General features: G+C 37.7%; 2 protein-coding genes across 2 annotated transcripts in view; both read left to right on the forward strand.

The window, feature by feature from the left end:
* The window catches only part of LOC144642613 (protein mono-ADP-ribosyltransferase TIPARP-like), a 132,064-nt gene that overhangs the window by 90,474 nt on the left and 18,254 nt on the right, over positions 1-23,336 (forward strand). The gene's annotated exons all lie outside the window — the stretch shown is intronic.
* LOC144649497 (adenosine receptor A2a-like) lies at positions 3,167-5,263 on the forward strand. The gene has a single exon (XM_078509007.1). The coding sequence runs from the start codon at positions 3,575-3,577 to the stop codon at positions 4,463-4,465; it is 891 nt and encodes a 296-aa protein (XP_078365133.1). The 5' UTR covers positions 3,167-3,574; the 3' UTR covers positions 4,466-5,263.

Consider the following 23,336-nt stretch of genomic DNA (forward strand, 5'->3'; position numbering starts at 1 on the left):
TAATTTTTTTTATATTGCATCAGTTGTAAGACTTTCAGTCTTGATAATTGCAAAATTCATTTTTGTATTCCATTATTCCTAAAGGAAACGTTGTCATTTCATTATTATGTGGAAAACATGGCAATTAAACACTTAATATATTCCATTCATTTTTAAAATTGAGCATCATTTGTAACGTCGGAAGAAAAACGTTTCTGATGCTATTCAAAATGCGCGCCACAGTGATCAATCATATTTCCTATTCTTTACAGACTAAAGTAGAAATGAAAAAGCCGATAAACTAGTCGTGACTGATTATTTGTAACATAAGCTTTTACTGGTTTTACTGGTTACTATTAGTAAACTAAAATGGTAAACGAATTTTCCACCTTAGCCTAATTCCAACCTTTATAACCAGCGACGCTAAGGAAATGTCAAGTATTACGCGGCAAAAGTAAAATTACCTTGTAATCCTTTCATCTCTTGGTCATAAATATGTGTTATGGACAAGATATTTTTTTCGCAAGAAAGTCTTTTCTTCGAGAGAAATTTTAGGAAATCGGCCTCCTTGACCGGACTCTCAAATTGCCCAATTTTTAAACTTGTATGAAATTAGCTACTATAAACTCTTCTCGCACTCGTAAACCACGCCGCCCAGAGACATATGGACACTTACTGTCGACAGAAAACGCTTTTCAGTCTATACTTCAACATAAGTTCGTGGCTGTCAGTGGCGAAATTCAACCAACTGGTCTTTACGAAAAGCTTTATTTGACGGTTTGACTTAAAGATGATTTCCAGTCCGTACTGCGCAATCTCCGCCTGCAATGTTTGTGAGTCTCACAAACAGAAGAATGTTTACTAGCAAAAATAAAATTCCGGGACAAAACTTAGGGCCGAATCGCACTAGCGGACAAATTTTGTAACAATTGATTGATTTCATCATTAACGTGTCACTTGTCACAGAAAACAAGTGCGAGTGCGTTTTTTGAGACCTAGAACTTGTCCAACATTTCAGGAAAACAAAGAAGCAGTTGTCTTATGATTGGTCCGCGTTGCACGCGCGATAGATGTTGTCAAACAATTGCAAAAACAAATGCGAACGACTTGTTGGACAAGGGCAATTTTTTTCAAAACGGACAAATCATCAAAGGGGCCGAAGTCCTGCCTCAAGGCAGGACTTTTCATGACAAGTCGCATTCCCATGCCCCTCGTAATGCTAGATAACAATACGTTGTTGATTGGCTATTGTGTTTGGCCCAAATTGCACCGAAAAACAACACGCACTCAAAAGTTGTTGGGATAGTATGCACCGTGATGTGGCTCCCACTATCATAATCCAGCCGCAAAATCTTTTCGCGAGAGGCAAAGCATATTTATAAGTGAAGTGTTTCGGCCAAATGTTAGAATAAGAAAAGAAAAAGTTATCTTGAGACGACTCATTATTCTACTGCATGAGAACGCGTACTTTAAATGCCAATTGTTTTAGATTTTTTTACCGCGTTGTACTGCATATTTGATGTTTGCCCAAGACGGCCGTGCTGAGAAATGTACAGGGATGGCAGAAGCACGTGCAGAGCTATTGTACTAATAATTACACCTTTTGTTTTCTTCAAAATGTCTCTGACTTGTCGCGACAATTTTTTTTTGTAAAAAATGTTATGACATTTAAAACTTGTCCGCTAGTGCGATTCGGCCCTTACCTTTTCTTCATTATTAACGCCAGATATCCTTGCAAAACAATAATAACGAGTAAAAGAAGCTCGACGGTATTTCAAACGGACGTTTTAGCTCATCGTGAATTCTTGAACGAATCGATCCGTAATGGCGAACTAAAAAACTTCATGTACGCTATCACCGAAGTGTAACGTTTCAACGAATTCAAAACAAAAATGAAAACAAACCCTGAGTCTGCGCAGTACGGACTGGAAATCATCTTTAAACCTTTACTTTGTCTCTTATACTCATGCCATGTTTTCTTATTTAGGTGGCTGGCAAAGGTTTCCGGCACTTACACATCAATGGGGCGATTTAACCCCTTTTTCAAATATCCTTTTGTCTGTTAAATCCCACAACAGAATCGATAAAAAGAAACAAAAACAAATATAGAAGCTGGACAGAAAGCCTCGGTGCCATGTTTGAATTTAGAAATGAAACATTTTTACAGATAGCGAGTTGGAAAATAATTAGGACAAAAAGACTTTTTCTGTCTATCGAATTGAAAGTTTCATCTCCATATATTCACGCTGTAGTAATAAAACTTATATCGTGCGTAGACCATTCAAAAAAGCTCACTTTTATGAGTGTCAGTTGTGATGTCATATCACGCGAAAATTACGTCATACATTCCAAAAAGTCCACCATCTTGGATCTGCCATTTTGGATTAAATGTGTTGGAAATGTAAGGTGCCTCTATACCATATTTGGTGGAATTTTTTTTTTTACACTTTTCAAAATATATTCATTATTATTCAATGAAAGTAGGAGGATGGAGCTTGTTTTTAATTAAGTTACAAACACTTTTAGCTAAATTCCAAGGGTGCTTTGACAAATAATTAGGAATTCGTATGATACCACTCTTTTAACAATAAGACTAAAAAATTTGTATTTTTAATGGGCGCCTCGGAGTCATATCACTACGCCTAGTGATCGGTTTTAAAATCTCTCTCCAGAACTTGAATCAGATACAAATTTTTTAAAATAAACTTGTCGAGTTTTGTAATATGCGTTTTCCCGAGATTGGCGCCCGGTTTGTATTTGTTTTAATGTTCTTATTGGTTTATTGGCTCGTTGTTTTGTGTTCGTTCGATGACATGTGAATGACATTTGCAATTACTTTGCTTCTGGTTTTACTATATTCAATTGAGTAGTTGAAAGAAGAGCAAAGTGGATTACTTTTAAGCCCGTTTTTAGCTCGGAAGAAAGAAGCGCTTGTTTGTCATCTATACAGAGGACTAGAAGCACGGGAAACTGATAAAAGGGAAATTAATTGTGAATCTGAATAAAGAACGCTTGCCTTGTTTACTGATAACATGATAGTATTTTATTAAGATTCCAAAGAAAACTTGATCAACATCAAATTCTTATTACAATATTAATACCTTCGCAAGCAGATAGGTTACGAGAATAACAGAAACCATCAACTCTACATAAGTGACACCGTCTTTATGGAACGACAAATTTTTGAAATAATCGTTAAAAATGCACATTGCTTTTGCTGGTAAACATTCTTGAGAAACATAATTAATTTCCGGATTTCACTTGCTCCTTTTTGAATATGCGAGTAAAATCAATAGAAGAAGCACAGTGTAATACAAAACAGAGTTTTAGCTAGTCAAAATAGCGCCCAATTAATTAAGTAGATTAAACTGCATGAAAAACGAAATGTTAATTTGGTTGTAATAAAAGCACCGGGGAAGTCTGTTGTAATTTCCTGTGAAGAGACAAACTGAAAAATTCCGACCTTAAAATTCATTTTAAAAAAAAAAAACAATTCTATCCGTAAAGCCTGGCTGCGAAAAGAAAAAAAAAAAGAAGAGGAGACGACATTTGTTTCTTCGCTTGGATACAAACGGCAGAATTGGTGTAATCTACAATGTTAACCATTTGGATTCTTTCAGTTGTCAATGCATTTTCTTCAGTCGCTGGAGCGATCGGAAACCTACTGGTGTGCTTTGTCATTTACCGCAACGAAAGACTCCAAACAGGTGTTAACTATTTCATAGTCAGCCTCAGTGTTGCTGATTTAACTGTGTGTTCTGTGGCCCAACCGTTGTACATTTACTATTTGAACCAAGAATGGAGCTCTCAACGCTTCGAAACATTCAAGCTCGTTTCGTACATTGCTTTGCATTCTTCGTTCGTTAATCTTTTGTCGCTGACGATAAATAGACTGTTTGCGATCTGGTTTCCTTTGGAGTACGGCGCAGTTATGAGAGGCAAGAACATCGGAATTATCGTGTTCATTGTATGGGTGTTTTCAGCTGTAATGGCGATTGTGTTCTCATCTACCCCGTTAAAGAAACCTGCCCCGTATTTTCATTTGGTGATGCTGCTCACGTTTCTCACCATGTACATGAAGATTTATTTCATCGCAAGAAGACAACGTCGGCAAATCATTTCTCAGTTTCAGTCTATTTCGTACAACTACAGAGTTACCATGGTGCTACATGATCATCTGACAAATCGAACTTTGGCCATTTTGATCGGAGTATCGGTGGTTTTATTTTTGCCTGATACGTGGTTTCAACTTGCAGGCAGTAGCGACTACACGAGATTTCGTTGGTCTTTCACGACGATGTTTTTGAGCTCGTTTTTAAATCCTTGTGTTTACGTGTGGAGAAGTGAAAAGTTTCGGCTGGCGTTATACAACACATTAGGTTTGTCTCGCCGCGGTCGTCGCTTGAAAGTAACCTTAGCAATGAATAGCCCAACAACTTTAAGGGAGCCATCTCTGGTGAGAATGAAAACGTTGGCAACGGTATAATAGAGTCATAGATGAAAAAAATGGAGTGATTTATTTTTTAAGGTGTTGTGAAAAGATCTGAGGTGAAACGAAGAGCGCGCTTAATATATGAAATGTTTTTAAAAAATCTAAAAATCGCAAATTAATGTTAGTGAAAGTGTTTATAATTTCGATTTGTTTTTCTGTGGATTCTGAATGCCGTCGGTATCTTGTAGATAATTCAAACGTCGTTTAAGTGCAGCTAAATGGACATAGCGATTAAGAGATGTCCACATAGCAGGACTTGTTAATCATTTCTGAAAGGATCCTACGTGATCCTGCCAAGCTACGTGGAGCCGCTCGGTGAATAACGATAGCAAATCCTTAGAAAAACCGAAAACCGCGACAAAAAGGAATTTAAATTTACTGCTCTTTTCAAAGCGCTTTAATCTTTGACGTAAACGGAAAGGCGGTGTTGTGAATATTTCATTTTTACCCACGCTATGATAAAAGGAACGACTGAAGATAAGTGATTAAAGTGAAAGAGCCTCAGGCAGCTGTCTTCATATTAATTTACAACGTTTCGTGATCTCAAACTGTTTTTTGCCGTAGCTGATCATGGATTACCCTTTTATTTGTAAAGGCATCTTTATTATATCACAGTGTTCAAAAGTTTTATTAGGTTTGCTGGCTCCGACGCCGTCTTTCCATAATTTCTGTGTTTACACCGCTGAGGAAATCTTGTTCCAAGAATTCTACCCCTTAATAAATACCACCTGCAAATACTCGACTATGCTTTGTTAGGAAAATTAGTCACAATAAAGTTTGGGTTTTGTGTGGGCACTGCTTGAATTTAAGACCATTTTTTATTAAAGTATAAAGTGCAAAAAAAATTGTTTGGCACGCGTAGAAATAACATAGCATATAGAAACTAGCCAAACTGTCATAGAGCACTCGGGTTATTTGATAACGCTTGAGAAGTGAAGAAAACACTCGCCTACGGCTCGTGCTGTCACATTCAATTCTTTCGTGTTTTACGATAACATAATTACATGGCTTTTGCTTCTTTATTTGTTAAACAGAACCAAAAACATTAATGCGGCCATTCAAAATGCAAATATAGTTAAACTTAAAAGCCAAATTAAAAGATAGCCAGTAGAAATATCGAAAACTTCTCCTAATGAAATGGTTGAAATGGCGATTCATCTCACGTCTCACCTTAATTAATGCAATTGAGATGTCAAGCCAGTTTAAACTGGTCGCATATTTGCCTTATGATGTGTTGCCCTATAAAGGGCCCCGAAAACGAGGAATCGTTGTTGCCGAACCTTTGTTGGCGATACAGTCACGGATACTTTGTTTCCCTAAATGTTTTCCATTTTACGTGCACGCAATATTTAATGCGGAAGCGAGTATGTTTTTTTTTTTCAGCAGAAAAGGTCTCCCCACGGACGCCAAGAAAGCAATTGGGGAAATAATAAATTCTTCGTTTCCCTGTACCGTTTCCTCGTTTGCGGGGTCTAACGACATGTAGATATCACAATAAATTAGTGATGCCCTTTTTCATTCCTTGCGGTATTTTTTTTTTAAATTTATAAACAGTTAACTCTTCCTCCGTGTTTCTACAGGGTTGGCTCTTGCTCATAGACAACGAGGAGAACCAGACACTTTCAAAAGATTTGCAGTAGAACACGATGTCTGTCCACTAAAACTCGATCCACTAAAATTCGATTGAAATTTGAAAATATCTTGAGAAGTGTTTCATGACTCCAGCACAGTGCACAAGGTGGGAAGCTTTTCATAATAGCAAATGAAGTTCTTCCTAGAAAAACTTACTCACTGTGCAATAAGGGGCGAAATAGGGGGAAAATAAAAGTGCGAGACACAGGCTCACAGGCTACACCAGAAGTGAAACAATCCAACTTCCTTTTCACTAGTAGTAACTATTTGAATAAATCTGTAGGATATTACAATTTGACAGGGTTTGATTCGTGAAGACTTTCCAAAGAAGTAGGAACAAAGATACCCTTTTGAAGTATTTTGATATTGCAATTTGAATCAGTTTATCAGTGGCCTGTCTTTACCACAACACGTAGAAGTAAATGTTCGATATTTGACCCGAACAGACGAAATGTCATGGAAAAATTGTAGAAACCGTGTTTGCCCTATAAACTCTTATGACTTTCGAATGAAATTTTTTTCTCGGAGCGGGAGAAAGAAAACAAAGATGAAAAGATAATTTACTGCGAACGACAAGAAAGCACGTCAGCCAAGCAAGAAAGGGATCAAACAAATGAAGCCTCTCTCTCCTCTAAGAAATATTACTTGGAATATTTGACAGGGGTGTGCGCCACGAATCTTAATTAAACCCCAAATCAAATTACGCTCGGTTCAACATGCCTATGTCGCTTCGCTTTTGCGGCTCCCTTAAAAACCATACCCAATTTCATCTTGAAAAAGACAAAAAATGTATGTCCAACCCATTTCCAGTTTAAAATGGTTAAAAAAAAACGTACTCTTTGAGGCAATTCAAGTCAGTTGAGTGAGATAGATACACTCGCCTGTATTCGAGATTTCGCGCGCCCACTTTTCACGCTTTATCTTGCATCACGCTCGGCAGACTAAGAAAAGATGGTAGATAGCCAAGTCGGCGCCACGCGCCTCGTTGGCTATAACTATCTCATATCGAACAAGCGCGAGTGGAATAATTGTTTTATTTAATAAGACACCCAGATAATTGCAATATTTGAGCTCCCCGACTGTTCTTGTTGACGCATGCACCTACCATTTTTGTGGTCCATGGTATATGAGTTTATATACCATTGCCTGTTAACCAATCAAAACTCAGGAATTGCAATGTACCATTGCTAGTTTTTTAATAAAATAACAGGTGCGGTGCTTTACCATTTAAGATAAGAAGCCGCCCATTAGCTTGGAGCAAGGTTAATTGTGAGTTCATAGTATGCTGTTATAATTATGTTTACTTGGATCTCAACTTCTTGATAAATCCAGTCTGAAGCGTCTTCCACAAGGGCAGAATCCTAGAATCGGTTTTTATTTTCCTGATGATCGGTTCGTGTGACTTAGAACAGTTTGTTTAATTGATTTTGTTTACTCATTTACTTTGGCCGGATCAGATGTATACAGTTTTTGGTGTTGTCTAAGCAGTGTCAACAATTTTTGATTGTTTTTTTGCTGCCGTTTTTCTATGCAAGGACAATATGGGGTTTTGTTTTGCAATTCGTTGCTTGGTTCAATTAATGGGCTAAGAATTGTCTCCTCATCCCACATTCTGGGTGTCAGTTTTTTTGGTTGCGGGGAATTCAAGAATGTCACTCTCTGCCTATATTCTAAAATCAAGTTATGAATCTTGCAGCATTGCGAACTTACCGATACTTTGCAAATTTTCTTTCTCCATTACACCTGAACAAGAACAGTTAGGCTTAGTGCATTGTACTAATTGCGCACAAATGTGAGGAGCACCTTAATTCTGGTGAATTGTTCTTTATGTTGACAGCAACATCAGTGATCTGTACACTTCAAACAGGTGAATCAAGGGCTTGACATAAAAACAAATTCAAACCGATTAATAGCAGTGCACGTAAAGTTGACCTAGCTGAAAATAATTTCCTTTTGTTTTAATTCATCCAACTTAGTTTTAGCTATTATTATATGAATATTCATTATGTCAATAGCTTCTTGCTTATATTTTCTCATTCTTCGACCAGGATTTTTAGCTCTGAGACAGCAATTGCCTCCTCGCACAAGTTCATCTTATTGGCGAGGAAGATACGCTGTAAGTGATAAGCTCGGTAAAAGTCCAAGAGTTCAGTGCTGGAGCCCGATGGGGGATCAAACGTCTTTGTAAGGCAACGAGACATGGCCTAGTGGCAAAATTAAATACAGAAGTTATTTATCACGCCCAATGGAACATATTGAAACCACTGCATATTGAAAATTGCTGCCGCTTACCTTTGGAGCCTAAATTAATTTTAATGAAATTCTTCTATTTTGGACCAGTCTTATTATACTTTCTCTATCTTCAGTTTCATCTGACATATTTCAACCAAATTTCGATATGTGAGAGACAAGACATAGGGCTATCTGTCGATCATCATATTTATTAATAAGTTACTTATTAATTATGTCTAACACGTGGTAAAACATTAAGTTACTGTCACGCAACATGATAACATCAATGTTTTTCAGTGTCCTGTACTCTTGATTTGGTCATGAAAATTACTGCACATATCTAGATTGATGGCCAATTTATTGAATATTATTTTGATATCAAATTTGCTACCTTTGACTCTTTGGAAGCTACATTATGCCCCTAAAAACATTATAGTTGAGTGTCACGACAAATAACTGAAAGCAACTTTTCGTACGAAAATGTTTTGCTGCTGCACTCTGTTGTGTCCTTTTCTCCTTTGCTACAAAAACAAATGTTTAGTAGCCTTCGTGGATTAGGAGAATCCTTATTGCATTCATAATCTTCAATATTGTTGTCATGAAGGTTTAAATCCTCTTGTTCTTCAACAGAATTATCATCCTTGGTGGAATAACTTCATAATTTTCATCCTTCTGATCCTTGTAAACCTGAGACATCAGAACTGAAACCATCGTCGGGTACATCGATCTTTTCGTCGAGATAATCGCGAATTTCGTCCAAAATAAAACATCTCCTACCTCCAAATCGGGCCATTAAAGGAAAACTTGTTCTCTTCATAACAATCGAAAATTTTACTAAAAATCTCGCAAAAACTCGCTCGAAACGGCTCAAAATGATGGAGAATTGTTCTTCCAGGCGTTTCAATGCAGGGGAAGACTGGGAACTAAATAGAGAGCGTCCGCTGAGCGGAATTGTGAGGCATGCTTTGTATGGCCGATATATCGGCGGTCTCAAAGGGTTAAGACGACGAGTGAAAATGAACAATCTGAGAGTGAATTGTATTACCCTAACGAGCTTGAATTTTAGGAAAACAGTGAAGGTACAGCGTTAAATTACGAACGAGTTGGTGTCGGACAGAGCGAAGCGTTTGTTTGGCCGTTGGTTCTTGAAAATGTCGACGAAAATTGTAACACAACTATAAATAACTTGTTTGGTTGACTTTTTGCGACCTGATAGTAATCATTCGTCTCGAAACTAAATATAATTTTGACGGAGTACACGTTAGTTCATCTGACTTGTGCGGTATTAAATGAATGAACAGACAAGCGCGCGCAACACTGGATGTGAAGTGATCATTTCCGCTTGAATTCGTTATTTTTAAAGCCATATAATAAACAACTTATTAACCTCGAACGTTTGGTCTTTACGAGAAAATCTCAAACCTCGGCCTCTCAATACTGCAAGGCCTCTGTTTGACATTTTCCCGTAAAGACCTCACTCTCGGTTAATAAGTAGTAAATGTTCGTCGAGAGTGGATGCAAGTAAAGGGGGGGGGGGGGGGGGGGGTTATCGTATGCGTGGGTCTGTTGCAGTGATAAGTGGTAGGTCCTGTTACAAAGCGGGTATGCTTTGAACTAGACAAGGTCATTCCTATCTGACTTCGCTGGGACGAAGGAAAGACAGAAGATTAGCCCTGCGGCTGTAGCGATACACCGGTTGAATATTTTTTACTTTTTTGCCATTTAATAACAAGATAGAACGCTTACAACATAATCTCACCATTACAATCACATTCTAAACAAAATTTAAACAAAAAAGTTAAAAAAAAGAAGATTCGTGACTTTAAGGGAAGGGAGAGAGAAGGGGTGATTTGAAAAATCGTACGTTCCTCTGGAAATTCCTGCTTGCCGACTGTTTTGGTTACACGAAAGCTGAAAAGCGTCCGGAGACAGAACCAGTAAGGTTGTTAATAGTTCTATGTCGTTTCAGCGCGCGAGCTGCACACAGCAAAGCAATTAGTTATTGAAATGTAGCTAAAAGATTAAAACTTAAGAGGGCGTCTTTCTTAGAAACACCCACACAATTTCGCGTAAAAAATAATTTTGCCTGAAACTCTGTCAACTGAAAGACTTTACCGAGGTAAGAACTATAACAGATTTGGTTTGATTTGAAATAATATTCTGGCCGCGTTAGAAGCCATAAAATATTTTCCCTTGTCAGCCCCCGTCACAACCTCTCGAAAATTGAAAAATAGGCACTTTTCGTAACACTGTAAAATATTTATTTCGCATCATCTAGCCGCAAATTTTATATCAACTTGCTCATAAACCTTTCTAGTTTTCCAAGAAAGTCACAATTTGCCTCTCCATTCTCCTGAAAAGGCAAAATGGAGCGTAATATGACCACTACTAATCGCCTTCGAGAGAAGACTGTAAATTGGCTTCGATTTAGAGGCTATTTTTTAAATTTTGGGACCAACCTAATACTTCTAGCCTATACAGCCGACTAGAGTAGTCGTTAATCTGCAAATATGTGCAAAATCCCATGTACGTTTTCAATATTTTAAAAGTTGTGACCGTTTTTATCAGCACATGTACCAGCATTTTCGATTTTTTCGCCTATATTGAAATCGAACTCTCTCTCGAGCAGATTTTGACACACATGCAGCCTACCTGCTTCTCATTTTGGTTTATGTCCAACGTTAGACGGTTAACAATCCCCAGATTGTTAAATCCCATAATTACTCCAGCAAATTGGTAGGTATTGCCTTCAAAACTTGAGAAGCAAGGCATCTATTGAGTCCCTTGCTGGCGAGCGAAAGCCTGAATCCAAGGTTACATTTCGCACTAAATAGCCCATTGAACACCGTTTCAGAGCCGTTTTTTTTCAAGAATCAGTCAAAAGACACTCCGAGACTGGTATTCAGAGAACATAGCCGCGATTTAAGGTCTGAATTCCGAAGAAACATCACCATTTACAGCGTACATCTCAGGACAATATCGATACTGTGTGATGCTGCTTCCGCAGAGGTCCGCATAAATGGGGAGACCGCTGATCGCTTGTGCCAACAATCAAAATTTGGAAAGCATGCGCAATTTTGAGTTTTAAATAAATCAATCCTATACAAACAGGATGGGCGCTAAGCAAACCGAGGAGCAACGTTAGAATTTCGCAGAAGGTAAAAGAATACCTTACGGCACGGTTTAAACTAGGAGAAAGAACTTGGCGAAAGGCGGACCCTTCCCCATAAACGTACAGGCCGGGGGGGGGGGGGGGGGGGGCAGGGCGGGCTGCAGCCCCCTCAAATTTTGGGCAACTCAGTTTTTTTGTGCAGCAAGAGAAATTTGGGCAAAGCTAGTTTTTAAAAATTTTTTTTTTTTCGAAGAGATAGATAATTTCTATTTTAAGGGGATCATTTGTTGATATACATATTTGTATTTTTTTTTACTGTTGGGCACTGTACTGCAAATATCTGTCACAGTTTAACACCTGATATAGAAAGCTTCTCTGCGTTACTAAATTTTATAAAATCGACGGAGACATTCTGGAAGCCGAGCAGAAAATGTGCGCGAGTTTTCGTCGTGTGCGCGGATTAGGCTACATGTCTGTTTCAGAAATGCAAGAGAATTATCTATTTGATAAGTTTTCAGAGTTTCCTTACGTTCTTCATATCCGTGACTGATACCTGCTACATCGTGTTCTGCAGAACGATCAGTGCGCTGCGCAGATTGAAAACTTACCTCCGCAGGATGTGATGGGGCGACAACGTTTCAGTATGGCCAATTAAAAAACGTAAACAAAACAAGTGTTTCTCGTCCCCGCCGCTTCATTTTTGGGGGCCGCCTCTCTTTTTTATTTTTGGAAAAGTTAAAACGAACAAAAACCAACAATGTTTACTTTTACTTTGTACAGAGTAAGACATGGCTTTTGTCTGCGTTTAATACAAACTAAGGCCAAAACTTTAAATCCTTGTTACGCTAGGTTTGTACTGGATAGGTCAATTACCTTGCAGGATTTATTTTGGAAGTTCGCTTCTGGCCTGGAGAATTTGACGATGGAGGAAAAAAACATTTGTGTCATAAAATAGGTGTTTAAAGCGCTAGAGCGATTGACACTTAAATCAAGTTTACTACTACTATATCAATATTCACATATTCGAACAACACAGGTATGGAATGCAACAAAATAATAAATAATAAAAAAATAATAAAAATGCGCCCGGCCGCTCTCTTTTTTTAAAGAAATTCGGACGAGAAACATTTGTTGTTGTTTTTTTACTTGGCCTAAATTATTACTTGCTATCGCACTTATTAGCATTCATGGGCATGTTCCAACTCTGTAGTCAACAATGACATGGATTGTATGGTTGATATATTCGGCCGTCGAAATCGTAGAGACAGCTATTTCTTTTAACGTGCTGTATGAGCTCATATGATAGATTCTTATATAAGATTTTTTTACTTCATTTGAAAGCCTATGTTAGTGCATCGAATGAAACTCGTTTCTTCTCGACTGTTTCGTAAAAATTTGGGCATGCAACTTGCGAGAATTTTTTTGGGCAAATGTCTCACCGACCCCCCTGGCAAAAATTGCCCGTACGCCTATGCCCTTCCCAAGTTGCAGTAGACATGCGAAATGCCAAAAATGAAGACAATGAACGTACGTTTACAAGAACAGAGTGGCTGACGAAGAGCCAAATCCAGCGCTTTTTCTCTCGACTTGCAGCAAAACGTCGCAAGGATCAGGGTGTGGTCCGAATGTCACCCGATCACGAGGAAGATGTCCAATGACTCCAGGAAAATTCCGACAGACAAGTCCTGGTAGACGAGGTTAATAGAGAAATCAACGTCTCGCATCCCATCTGCTACGACACGTATGACCTCTGTGAACGTTACCACAGCAACACGCTTCAAAAATTCAATGTGGTCATGCTGAAAGCCATCTGTAGCCACTTTGAGTTTCATGTAAAATCAAAAGAAAAAAAGCAACTTCTGATAGACAAGGGGACGGATATGATTCGACGTGAATGTAAATTTGTTTCTGACTAAACCATGTTAAACATCCCGTAAGAGTAACAGACGGTCATTGAGTAGTCTTGGCTCCATACTTTGACATAGCTGTGCTTTTATTACGTTAAGTCCTCTCATCCCTCTCATCAAAAGGCAGGCAGGCTAAGAATACTACATCCTATAAGTGGTTTTCACTGTCACGCCGCCAAAAATAAAACCAAAACTATTAAGTAAAAAAAAATATTACAGGTTGTAGAAAACTGCTATATAAACTATCGTTATTTGTCTAAGTCTCAGATCTGTACATTATTCTGTACTCTAGTTATCCGTCAAATTGTTTCACGCAAAATTTGAAGAGCACAGACATGTGATTTGGCATTAAATTCTGCTACAAATCCGATCACCCTCACAAAAAGTAAACATTCAAATAAACTCTTCCCGCAAAACCTCAACGCTCAAGTGTTCAGAGTATTAAAAATGGCAAGATGAGTATCTTTTTTTAAGAGAACGTGACAGCCTTCTGGCGGCCATCTTATGTCTTTAGTGGCGTGAGCTCCAAAATTCAAAATGCTATATCTTACAGTCGGCCGGACTCCAGATCGAACTGTCCACGGTTCGATTCCTGGCCAGGGTTGCTGTATTGTGTTCTTTAGCAAGTCAATTTTCTCTCATAGCGCCTCTATCCACCCGGGTGTATAAATGGTTACCGGCGAAATAATTCTGGGGGGGGGGGGGGGGGGGACTGCGATGGACTAGCATTCCATCTAGGAGGGAGTAGAAACCGGGATGAGCTGTGACAGTATGGGCCATTTGGCTCGCGGCTTCGCTTTTAAAATATATTTATTTATAGGATTGATTTCTTTAAAACTCGAAATTGCACATGCTTTCCAAATTTTGATTTTAAAAATATATAGTGATATTGCCTTGTTGGCTCAAGCGATCAGCGGTCTCCCCATTTATGCGGACCTCTGCGGAAGCAGCATCACACAGTATCGATATTGTCGAGATGTACGCTGTACATGGTGATGTTTATTCGGAATTCAGACCTCAAATCGCGGCTATGTTCTCTGAATACCAGTCTCGGAGTGTCCGAGAAGAAAAACGGCTCTGAAACGGTGTTCAATGGGCTATTTAGTGCGAAATGTAACCTTGGATTCAGGCTTTCGCTCGCCAACAAGGGACTCGATAGATGCCTTGCTTCTCAAGTTTTGAAGGCAATACCTACCAATTTGCTGGAGTAATTATGGGATTTAGCAATACGTGGATTGTTAACCGTCTAACGTTGGACATAAACCGAGATGAGAAGCAGGTAGGCTGCATGTGTGTTAAAATCTGCTCGAGAGAGTTCGATTTCAATATAGGCGAAAAAATCGAAAATGCTGGTACATGTGGTGATAAAAACGGTCACAACTTTTGAAATATTGAAAACGTACATGGGATTTTGCACATATTTGCAGATTAACGACTACTCTAGTCGGCTGTATAGGCTAGAAGTATTAGGTTGGTCCCAAAATTTAAAAAATAGCCTCTAAATCGAAGCCAATTTACAGTCTTCTCTCGAAGGCGATTAGTAGTGGTCATATTACGCTCCATTTTGCCTTTTCAGGAGAATTGAGAGGCAAATTGTGACTTTCTTGGAAAACTAGAAAGGTTTATGAGCAAGTTGATATAAAATTTGCGGCTAGATGATGCGAAAAAAAATATTTTACAGTGTTATGAAAAGTGCCTATTTTTCAATTTGCGAGACGTTGTGACGGGGGCTGACAAGGGAAAATATTTTATGGCTCCTAACGCGGCCAGAATATCATTTCAAATCAAACCAAATCTGTTTTAGTTCTTACCTGTTTTAGTTCTTACCAGTTGACAGAGTTTCAGGCAAAATCATTTTTTACGCGAAATTGAGTGGGTGTTTCTAAGAAAGACGCCCTCTTAAAGTGAACTCGAAAGAGAGGCAATTCACCAAAAATCACTAAATAGAGGGTGTCTGATTCCTAGTTATCATATGAAGTTGAAACGGTCAATATAAGAAATAAATTTAAATTTGAATGCAATTGTTTATATTCTATGGGTCTAATTTAATTTGAATGCAAGTTATAAAACAGGTTGGCGCACATTTTTTTGTTTATTTTCCTCGCCAAACTTTCTTGACAAAGGCCTCTAATATGATAATCTTCAAAAAAGGCGACTCGCTAAAAGAGGTCGTTGAAATCTTAAAATGGAGAATATCTAAATCAAGGGGAATCTCTGAATTGAGCAATAGTTAAAAGGGGGATAATGAAAAAAAGAAATTCCCTTTGCATGTCACGTGTTTCAGGAATAAAGCTTTGTCCTAGAAAATAAACCAAGTTAAAAGCGTTGATAAGCTTCTTTTGTTTCATAAAACCGTTTTGTATTTGAAGTACTTTTTCCTTCAGAAAACGTCGGTTTTTATTAGATTATAAAATGGTGAAGCGTGTATTCAACTGGCATACCTAATTCTGGGCTACATGACTCATATACATCTCCAAACTCAATGTCGCAGGAATGAGAAATCCAACTCATTTAGATGACCATTCATGAATAACGTTAGTTCCTGATTGTTTAATTTTTGATTCAAAATCTACTCTTGGTCACTTGCCAGTGTTATAAGTAATCATCGTCGATAAAAAGTAACTACCGATTGCAAAGCCAAAATTTTTAAAGTTGTGAAATTGTAACTGTTTCACTGGTGACCCTTCGGTCTGGAAAGGTTATCCAGCTCATTAAAGGAGAAGTTCACTCCAGAATAGCCATTTATTTTCTTTACGCCCGTAAAAAGTTTATACAAAGATATGTTATTTACTAAAATTCCAGCCTCCAACGTGCTCTATAACCCTACGAAATTATTCCCAAAACTCGACAACTGGACGCCGCCATCTTGAAGCTGGTAATGTATGCGTGACGTCAAAGAGCTCAGCTTGAAATTTGACGGGAAAATTTAAATACTCGAAACTCCTTGTTTCTTCGTAGTGGCTTTTGTTTTTTGTTTTGCAGCTCCATTTTGCTCAAACAGAGCTCCAAGAAATACAAAAAACAAGGAGTTTCGAGTATTAAAATTTTCCCGCCAAACTTCAGGCTGAGCTCTTTGACGTCACACATACATTACCACCTCCAAGATGGCGGCGTCCAGTTGTCGAGTTTAGGGAAAGATTTCGTAGGGTTATAGCGCACATTAGAGGCTGAAAGTTTGGTGAATAACATATCTTTGTATAAACAGTTTATAGGCGTAAAGAAAATAAATGGCCATTCTGGAGTGAACTTCTCCTTTAAGGTAATTCATCAGCAATATTAAGAATGATTCAAAGTATCATTATTAAGACAAGCTGTTTTTTAAAAACAACAATTAGTACACTATTGAAGTAAAACGAAACTCGCAGTTCTTATTGAAAATCGTTTGTATTTGATGCTTTTATTACTGATGACCTTTATTTGGATCTGATTTTCCTATCTCTAAGTTCTTTTACTTTTTGTTAACCGAATGTACAGAGCTGTTACTGAAATATATAAACAAACAACACAGTAACACTAGAAAATGGCAATCTTAAACTTCTGTTGGTATTCGCAGTGATGAATGAATTGAATTTCAGCTTATTTCGTGCACATGGCAGATGTAACGCGTATAACTTTTTCATGTTTTAAAGTGCTGATAAGGTTCATTTATTTCCTTAATACGTTTTGTCCATTTTTTAACTTTTATCTAAACTAATGATATGCGATGCCTGTACTGGCAGCATTTCGCACGAACTGAAATCATGGTCGTTATAAGATATAAAAAAGTAGAAAGTGTTCATTCACCTGGGTAAAAACAAAGTGCGGATTGAGTTATAGCACGAAAACTACAAAATACATTTCGCAGCAAAAGGAAAACCCAACGCCTGCAAGTAGTTATGCTTGTTAAACATTTGTCACAGATTTCTAGTTTTGAAATCTAATTATTCCTCTGATTTGTAAAGACTGCTGATTTGAACATTTATCTCGTTTCTAATCAGATAACGTATACTTAACGAGGATATATAAATATTTTCAAACGGTTGTATCCGCCATTAACAGTGATTGTAAATATCACAAATTATTATCAGCTTATAGAAACAGCAACTAATACACTATTGAATTCAATGAAACTGAAACCTTTTTTTAGCTATTATTACTGATGAATTCTAGTTGGATTGCAAGTTTCTACTTCTTTTTCCTTTGCAAACATACAGAGGTGATACCTTTATATAAAACAGACAAACCAGTAATACAAGAAAATGAAAGACGTTAACCTGAGCTTGAATTCACAGTGATGAAGAAAATCAATTACAGTTTTTTCGTACACATGGCAGATGTAACCCGAATCACTTTAATGTTTCTATTGATTTAAGTGCTGATAAGGTTCATTTGTTTCCTAAACAACGTTTTGTCTTTTCAGTTCCGTTATCTAACTACTGATCGGTGATGCCAGTACTGCCAGCATTCGCACAGACTGAAATCATGGGCGTTTAGAGACTAGGAGAAAGTCCATATTCACCTGCGGATCAATTTATTTTACGAAAACTACAAAAAACATTTCGCAGCAAAAAAAAACCAAGGCGTGCAAATAATTATCGTTGCTAAATATCAGTTTCAGATTATCTAGATTTGAAATCAAATTAATCTTTTTATTTGTAAAGAGTGTTGATTGTACATTCAGCTCGTTTCTAAATAGCTAAACGAGGATATATAAATGAAATGATTTAGAACTATTGTATTTCCCATTATTGATTTGGACTAAGCAAGAGAAGATTGCACGCAGTAAAGAGGGTAAGTGGATTGTTTCTACAAAAAAGCTTCAGTTGTTTGCCGATATCTAGGGACATTGCTGTTGCGTTGTGGTCGTGGTTTTCGATAACTCCCCATTATCCCCAAAATACTAAATCCAAAAAGGCATTTAGGGGGCACTAAAAATTCGAGATACTTTATTTTTGCATAGCGCCTTATCAACAGCGTGTATAAAAAAACTCCGTTAAGTTATCGCATTTTAAAGCGCGTATTGCAAAAAATTATTCTCTATAAAAAAAGCTGCTCGTGCCCGCTGAATACGACGTACAAAGCTTTTAGTGCGCTCTAGGCTATCGGATACCTTGTTGGCGCAGTAATTATTTTTCCTCGCCAAACGATCGGGCCTCCTTTAAGGCTTTTCCCTCATATGACATCCAAACTGATCCGATTTATTACGATATGAGATAAAAAGCTTGTTCCTTATTTTACACCAAATTCAGCCGATCTTTTCGAGAAAGGATACTGGATTTAAAGACTTTTTCCTTTTCTTTGCAGATCTACTGCGATATTAGAATACTAAATTAAAAAGCGTTTTAGCGTTTCATCTGCAGCGCAGGTTCGATGAAGCGAAAGACAAATTAAAAAAAAAAAGGAATTGAAAGAAAATATCAACTTGGCTGACACGGGTGATTATTCTTGGACTCAGAGAATACGTTTTTAAAGCTATATGTACATGTACATATTACGAATCGTGGAGATTAGCTTTGAACCTTAATGAGTTTCGGACACGGAATTTGACAGATAGCTCGCCACTCATCATACCTTCCAGTTATCTTCCGGCCCTTCTTATCTTTGTAACAATCCTCACTCAGTCGACGAACATTTTGCCATAACGCACGTTACATCTCTTTTCTTTCAGCCAGTCAAAAATGCGTCCACTTATGATTTTGCACATCGCTTACATCACCTTGAGTTGCTACTATGTCAGTGGGGCTGACGTGAAACACCCTACAGCTTATGACAGAGTCGTTAAATGTATTTCACTTGGTACTTATTCTGTTCGCCCTGAAGTACATCCAGCAGGGTCAACCTTATTCTGTCAAGCTTTTAAGGTTTGTGTCTTACTTTTCAGGCACCTCAAGAAGTCTGATCACTCATTGAATGGATGTAATCTTGTAACATTATGCACGCTGTTCTCTGTCAACTAGGAATTACCGATGTCTTTGTCCTGTGTTATTTTAGAGCCCTGATAACAGTCCCCTTTATGGAAAATTCCCGGTAAAACGAATGATATTTCTTGGCCCGGAACCTATATAACTAATAAGAAATTCCCGTTTCAGCAAATCCCGATTTAACGAATAAATGTCATCACGCCGGCGACTAAATTTGAATGCAAAGCAGATCAACAGATCAGAGATGAAGATGCTCTAATGCTCTAATATTCCATTTCTGACAACAGCTCATTGTAGCTCAGTGGAAAGCATGGGTCGGTGCCAAAATGGCGTCAAAATTTGACAAAAAACACCACCTTTAATTAGCTATTTTGAAGTTCAGGTTTCACAAGGCAAGTATCAGAAAATTGCCGCAATAGATTTTTAAAAAGCGAAAAATATATAAGAGTAATAAAATAAAGCGAAACTAAAAAGTTCCTGCCAAAATATCATTAAAACGTACATATAAACCAGAAAAACTTGAAATTTGACATGATTGCCCCTGGTAATTAACACAAAGTAACTAGATAAAAAAAAAAAAACTTGAACCACGGAAAATGTTCATACCAAAAAAGATGTCATAAAAATTCACAAAATTTGTTAATTATAACTCGCGACAAATACTTTTGAAGTTACCATGGTTTAGGAGTGGGCTCGTACATGGTTAAATTGGTTTTAATTCCGCGTCGTAAATAACTTCTATATTATTTTTCCACTAGGTCATGTATGCTTGCCTTATAGAGCCATTTGATTCCCCATCGGTCTCCAGCACTGACATCTTGGACTTTTACAGAGCTTATCTGTTACAGCACATCTTTCTCGCCAACAAGGGGAAGTTGTGCGGGGAAGCACTTGCTTACTCGGAGCTGGAAAAGCTTGTCAAAGAATCTGGTGAGAATTTGCAAGACACTATAATTGACATAATCAATATTCACATAATGAATAGCTGAAACTCAGTTGGATGAACTAAAGCAAACGGAATCTAGTTTCTGGTCAAACTTTAAGAGCACTGAGATTAATGGGTTTGAATTTGTTTACATATCAAGCCCCTGGGTCACCTTTTTAATGCGTATAGATCACTGATGTTGCTGTCTGTATAAAGAATAATTGACCAAAATTAAGGAACTCCTCACATTTTTGCTTATTTTAGTATAATACACTGAGCCTAACTGTTTTCTTTCAGGTATTATGGAGAAAGAAAATTTGCCAAGTGTTGGTAAGTTCGCAACGTTGTAAGATTCTTAACTAGATTTTAGAACATAGGTAGAAAGTGACTTTGTTTTCAACGCAGTTTCGAATTTAAAAATTTACACACAGCTGTCGCCTTAACTGAAATCCTAATTAAAATAAGAGTTATCGATAGCGATATTTCAGGGCCTTTTGCCAAGATGTTTCTGACTGTTCTGACTGTTAGAGATAATGGGGCATTTCTTTTAGCTTTGTGCGATGATTCGGCCCTTGTGGATATAAGAGGAGCGTCCTCTCTTAGAATTTTTAAAGATTTAGTGAACAATGTTAACCTGACCACCGAGGCCAACTGCTGCTGTAATCTTTGTATCGATTAGTTTACAATTTTAAATTTTATTGTCTACGTAGTTTTTAAATTTTTATCGGTTTAGTTTTTAAATTTTAAATTTTATAGTCTAATTTTTGTATTTTTATTGAATAGATAATCATATTTAAATGTTTTACATTGTAATTTTTAGAATACACGTTCAGGTTCACTTTTAAACGAGCCCCAGGCTCATTGGTGACATGTGTTTAAATAAAGTACTACTACTACTACTACTACTGGATCACCCTTCAGACTGGATTCAACTAGACGCACGTTGTTGTATTCAAACAAGATATCCAGCGACAAATTCAACTGAGATTAACAAATCGCTTATGTCGATTCTGTTGTTGTTTTTTTTAATTTTATATTACCAAAATGAATATAGAAACAGAAGAAAGGGTTTTTAATTTCGAAAGAGTTAAATTTTAGTAAAAGTAAACCTAAGAAATGTTTTGGCTGCCTATATGGCTATTGTTTGTATAAGGTTGCTTTAAAAAACTTTATTGTTGGAAATATAGAGTTTAATTTGTCCAGACAAGGGGTTTGATTTGGTCAAGCAAAATGAGTCGTAGCCTAGAATATAAATGAGAGGTTTAACAAATTATACAGAAACACTCCTCGTTAAAGGTATTAATTTATATAAATCCCTGAAACGAGAGATTTATACAGATAAATCCCTGAAAAGAGGGATTTATGCAGATAAATCCCTCATTAATAATCATAAATTTTTCATCAGCCCCGCTCTTTGCAATCTTTCACGTGATTATGGCGTATCATGTACGGGCGAATCATGTTTCAAAATCCCGAGTCTACACACCGAACTGAAATCGACTGTAATCGCAAAACAAATTCTAACTAATCGACAAACTAATCTTGCAGAAAAGGACAAATACGTTCCATGCGAGGGTGAAATCAGCATGAAATGTGAAGACGCCGTCGAAAAGGCCTGGGAGTCTCATTCCAATGACCTCCATTTGTTCCTTGACTACCTCGATTGCTATGGAAAAGAGTCAGCAAGATGCAACTTTCCCATTGTGCAGCACATGAACACCATCGTACAGGCTTTCAAGAAGCATCTGAAAGAAAAACATGGTCGGTTGGGCGGAATGCTCGAACAGGTCAACACTAGATAAGCTGCTTATCTTAACAGTTTTACAAGGGAAATATAAATGTAATGCATAAAGGTATAAATGCTTGGGAACTGCTGTTTGGGCCAGGTCTGCATCTTATTTATTCAACGGTGTCATATATCAGAATATTACTCAGTGAAATAAATAACCGCAAATAAAGGTATTTATGATGTTGGTTTTGTTAAATTACCTTAATAAAGCAAGAAGGAAAAAAATAAAAAAACAAACAAACAAACAAACAAAAAAGTGAAATTATCAGGAGCGGATACGGGGGAGGGGCGCGGGGTCCCTTTTGTGCTCCTTCCCCATTGGGGCATATAATAGAAAGGCCCAACCCTCACTACTATACGCTTCACCTCCCTTCCTTATCCTCCTCCTCCTCCTCTTTTTTTCAAGCATGAAAAAGCACGTCTTCACTTATTCTCTTCTTTTTACAAGGATTTCTGAGTACGCTAAACTGAATCACCATTCTGCCGTGCGTCAGTTCACTTATAGATCCCAAATGACTTAACCCTCGGACGTACAAGCAAACTCATACCCCCACCATCGTACAAGGGGGGGGGGGGGGGATGGATGGATGCCCTCCCCGGAGTTTTCGTTATTTTAAAGCGTAGCGAAATTATTTTGCACTGAGAAGAAAGCCCTTAGCTTTTTCTCTACAAGTTGACATAATTTTAATTGGCTCTGACGTCATATGACGTCACGTGACGTCGTAAGAGCCACCATCTTGGAACCGCCAACGACTGGTGCGCTCGTCTCCAAAGATCCACCTTGTGTACCACAAGTGTTGGATCACTGAGGTGGGAGAAATAAGAACTTTTCTCCCATTACCACCATGCCTTACGCAGTGCTGACGAGTCCCAAAGAGGACGAAACAGCTGTCCACTGCTAGGCTGGTGTGTTACCTCAGCCTGGAGATGAGCAAAGTGCACATACCTGAGCGTAGTGAGTCCAGTTCACTAATAAACATGATTATATTATGTGCCTCAGGGTTACACTATATACGTGTATATATGTGTATGTACAAGTGCTTACTTTCTTAGAAAGTTACAAAATGATGAAAATTGATGCAAAATCAAGCCATAATGCTCATGAAATGTAACAATAAACAAATCTTGCACTTCTGTCTCAAAAAAAAAAAAAATGGAAAAAAATAAGGACGCTTTTGGGCAAGACTTGCTCGTATTTGTGTCGTTGCCATGGCAACGTCAAATATCATGGACACATGGTTGTCATATCAAAATTTTCGCAGAGGATGAATGAACAGCTACTGAAAGTTTTACCATTGTAGAGTAAATAATTTTTTTAAATTTGGAAAAAACCTTATGGGATCCCCCCCCCTCTTGTACGTCCGAGGG

This window comes from Oculina patagonica, chromosome 1 (assembly GCF_052425735.1).
Source record: "Oculina patagonica isolate OP01 chromosome 1, crgOcupat, whole genome shotgun sequence".
In the NCBI taxonomy this organism is placed as follows: Eukaryota; Metazoa; Cnidaria; class Anthozoa; order Scleractinia; family Oculinidae; genus Oculina; species Oculina patagonica.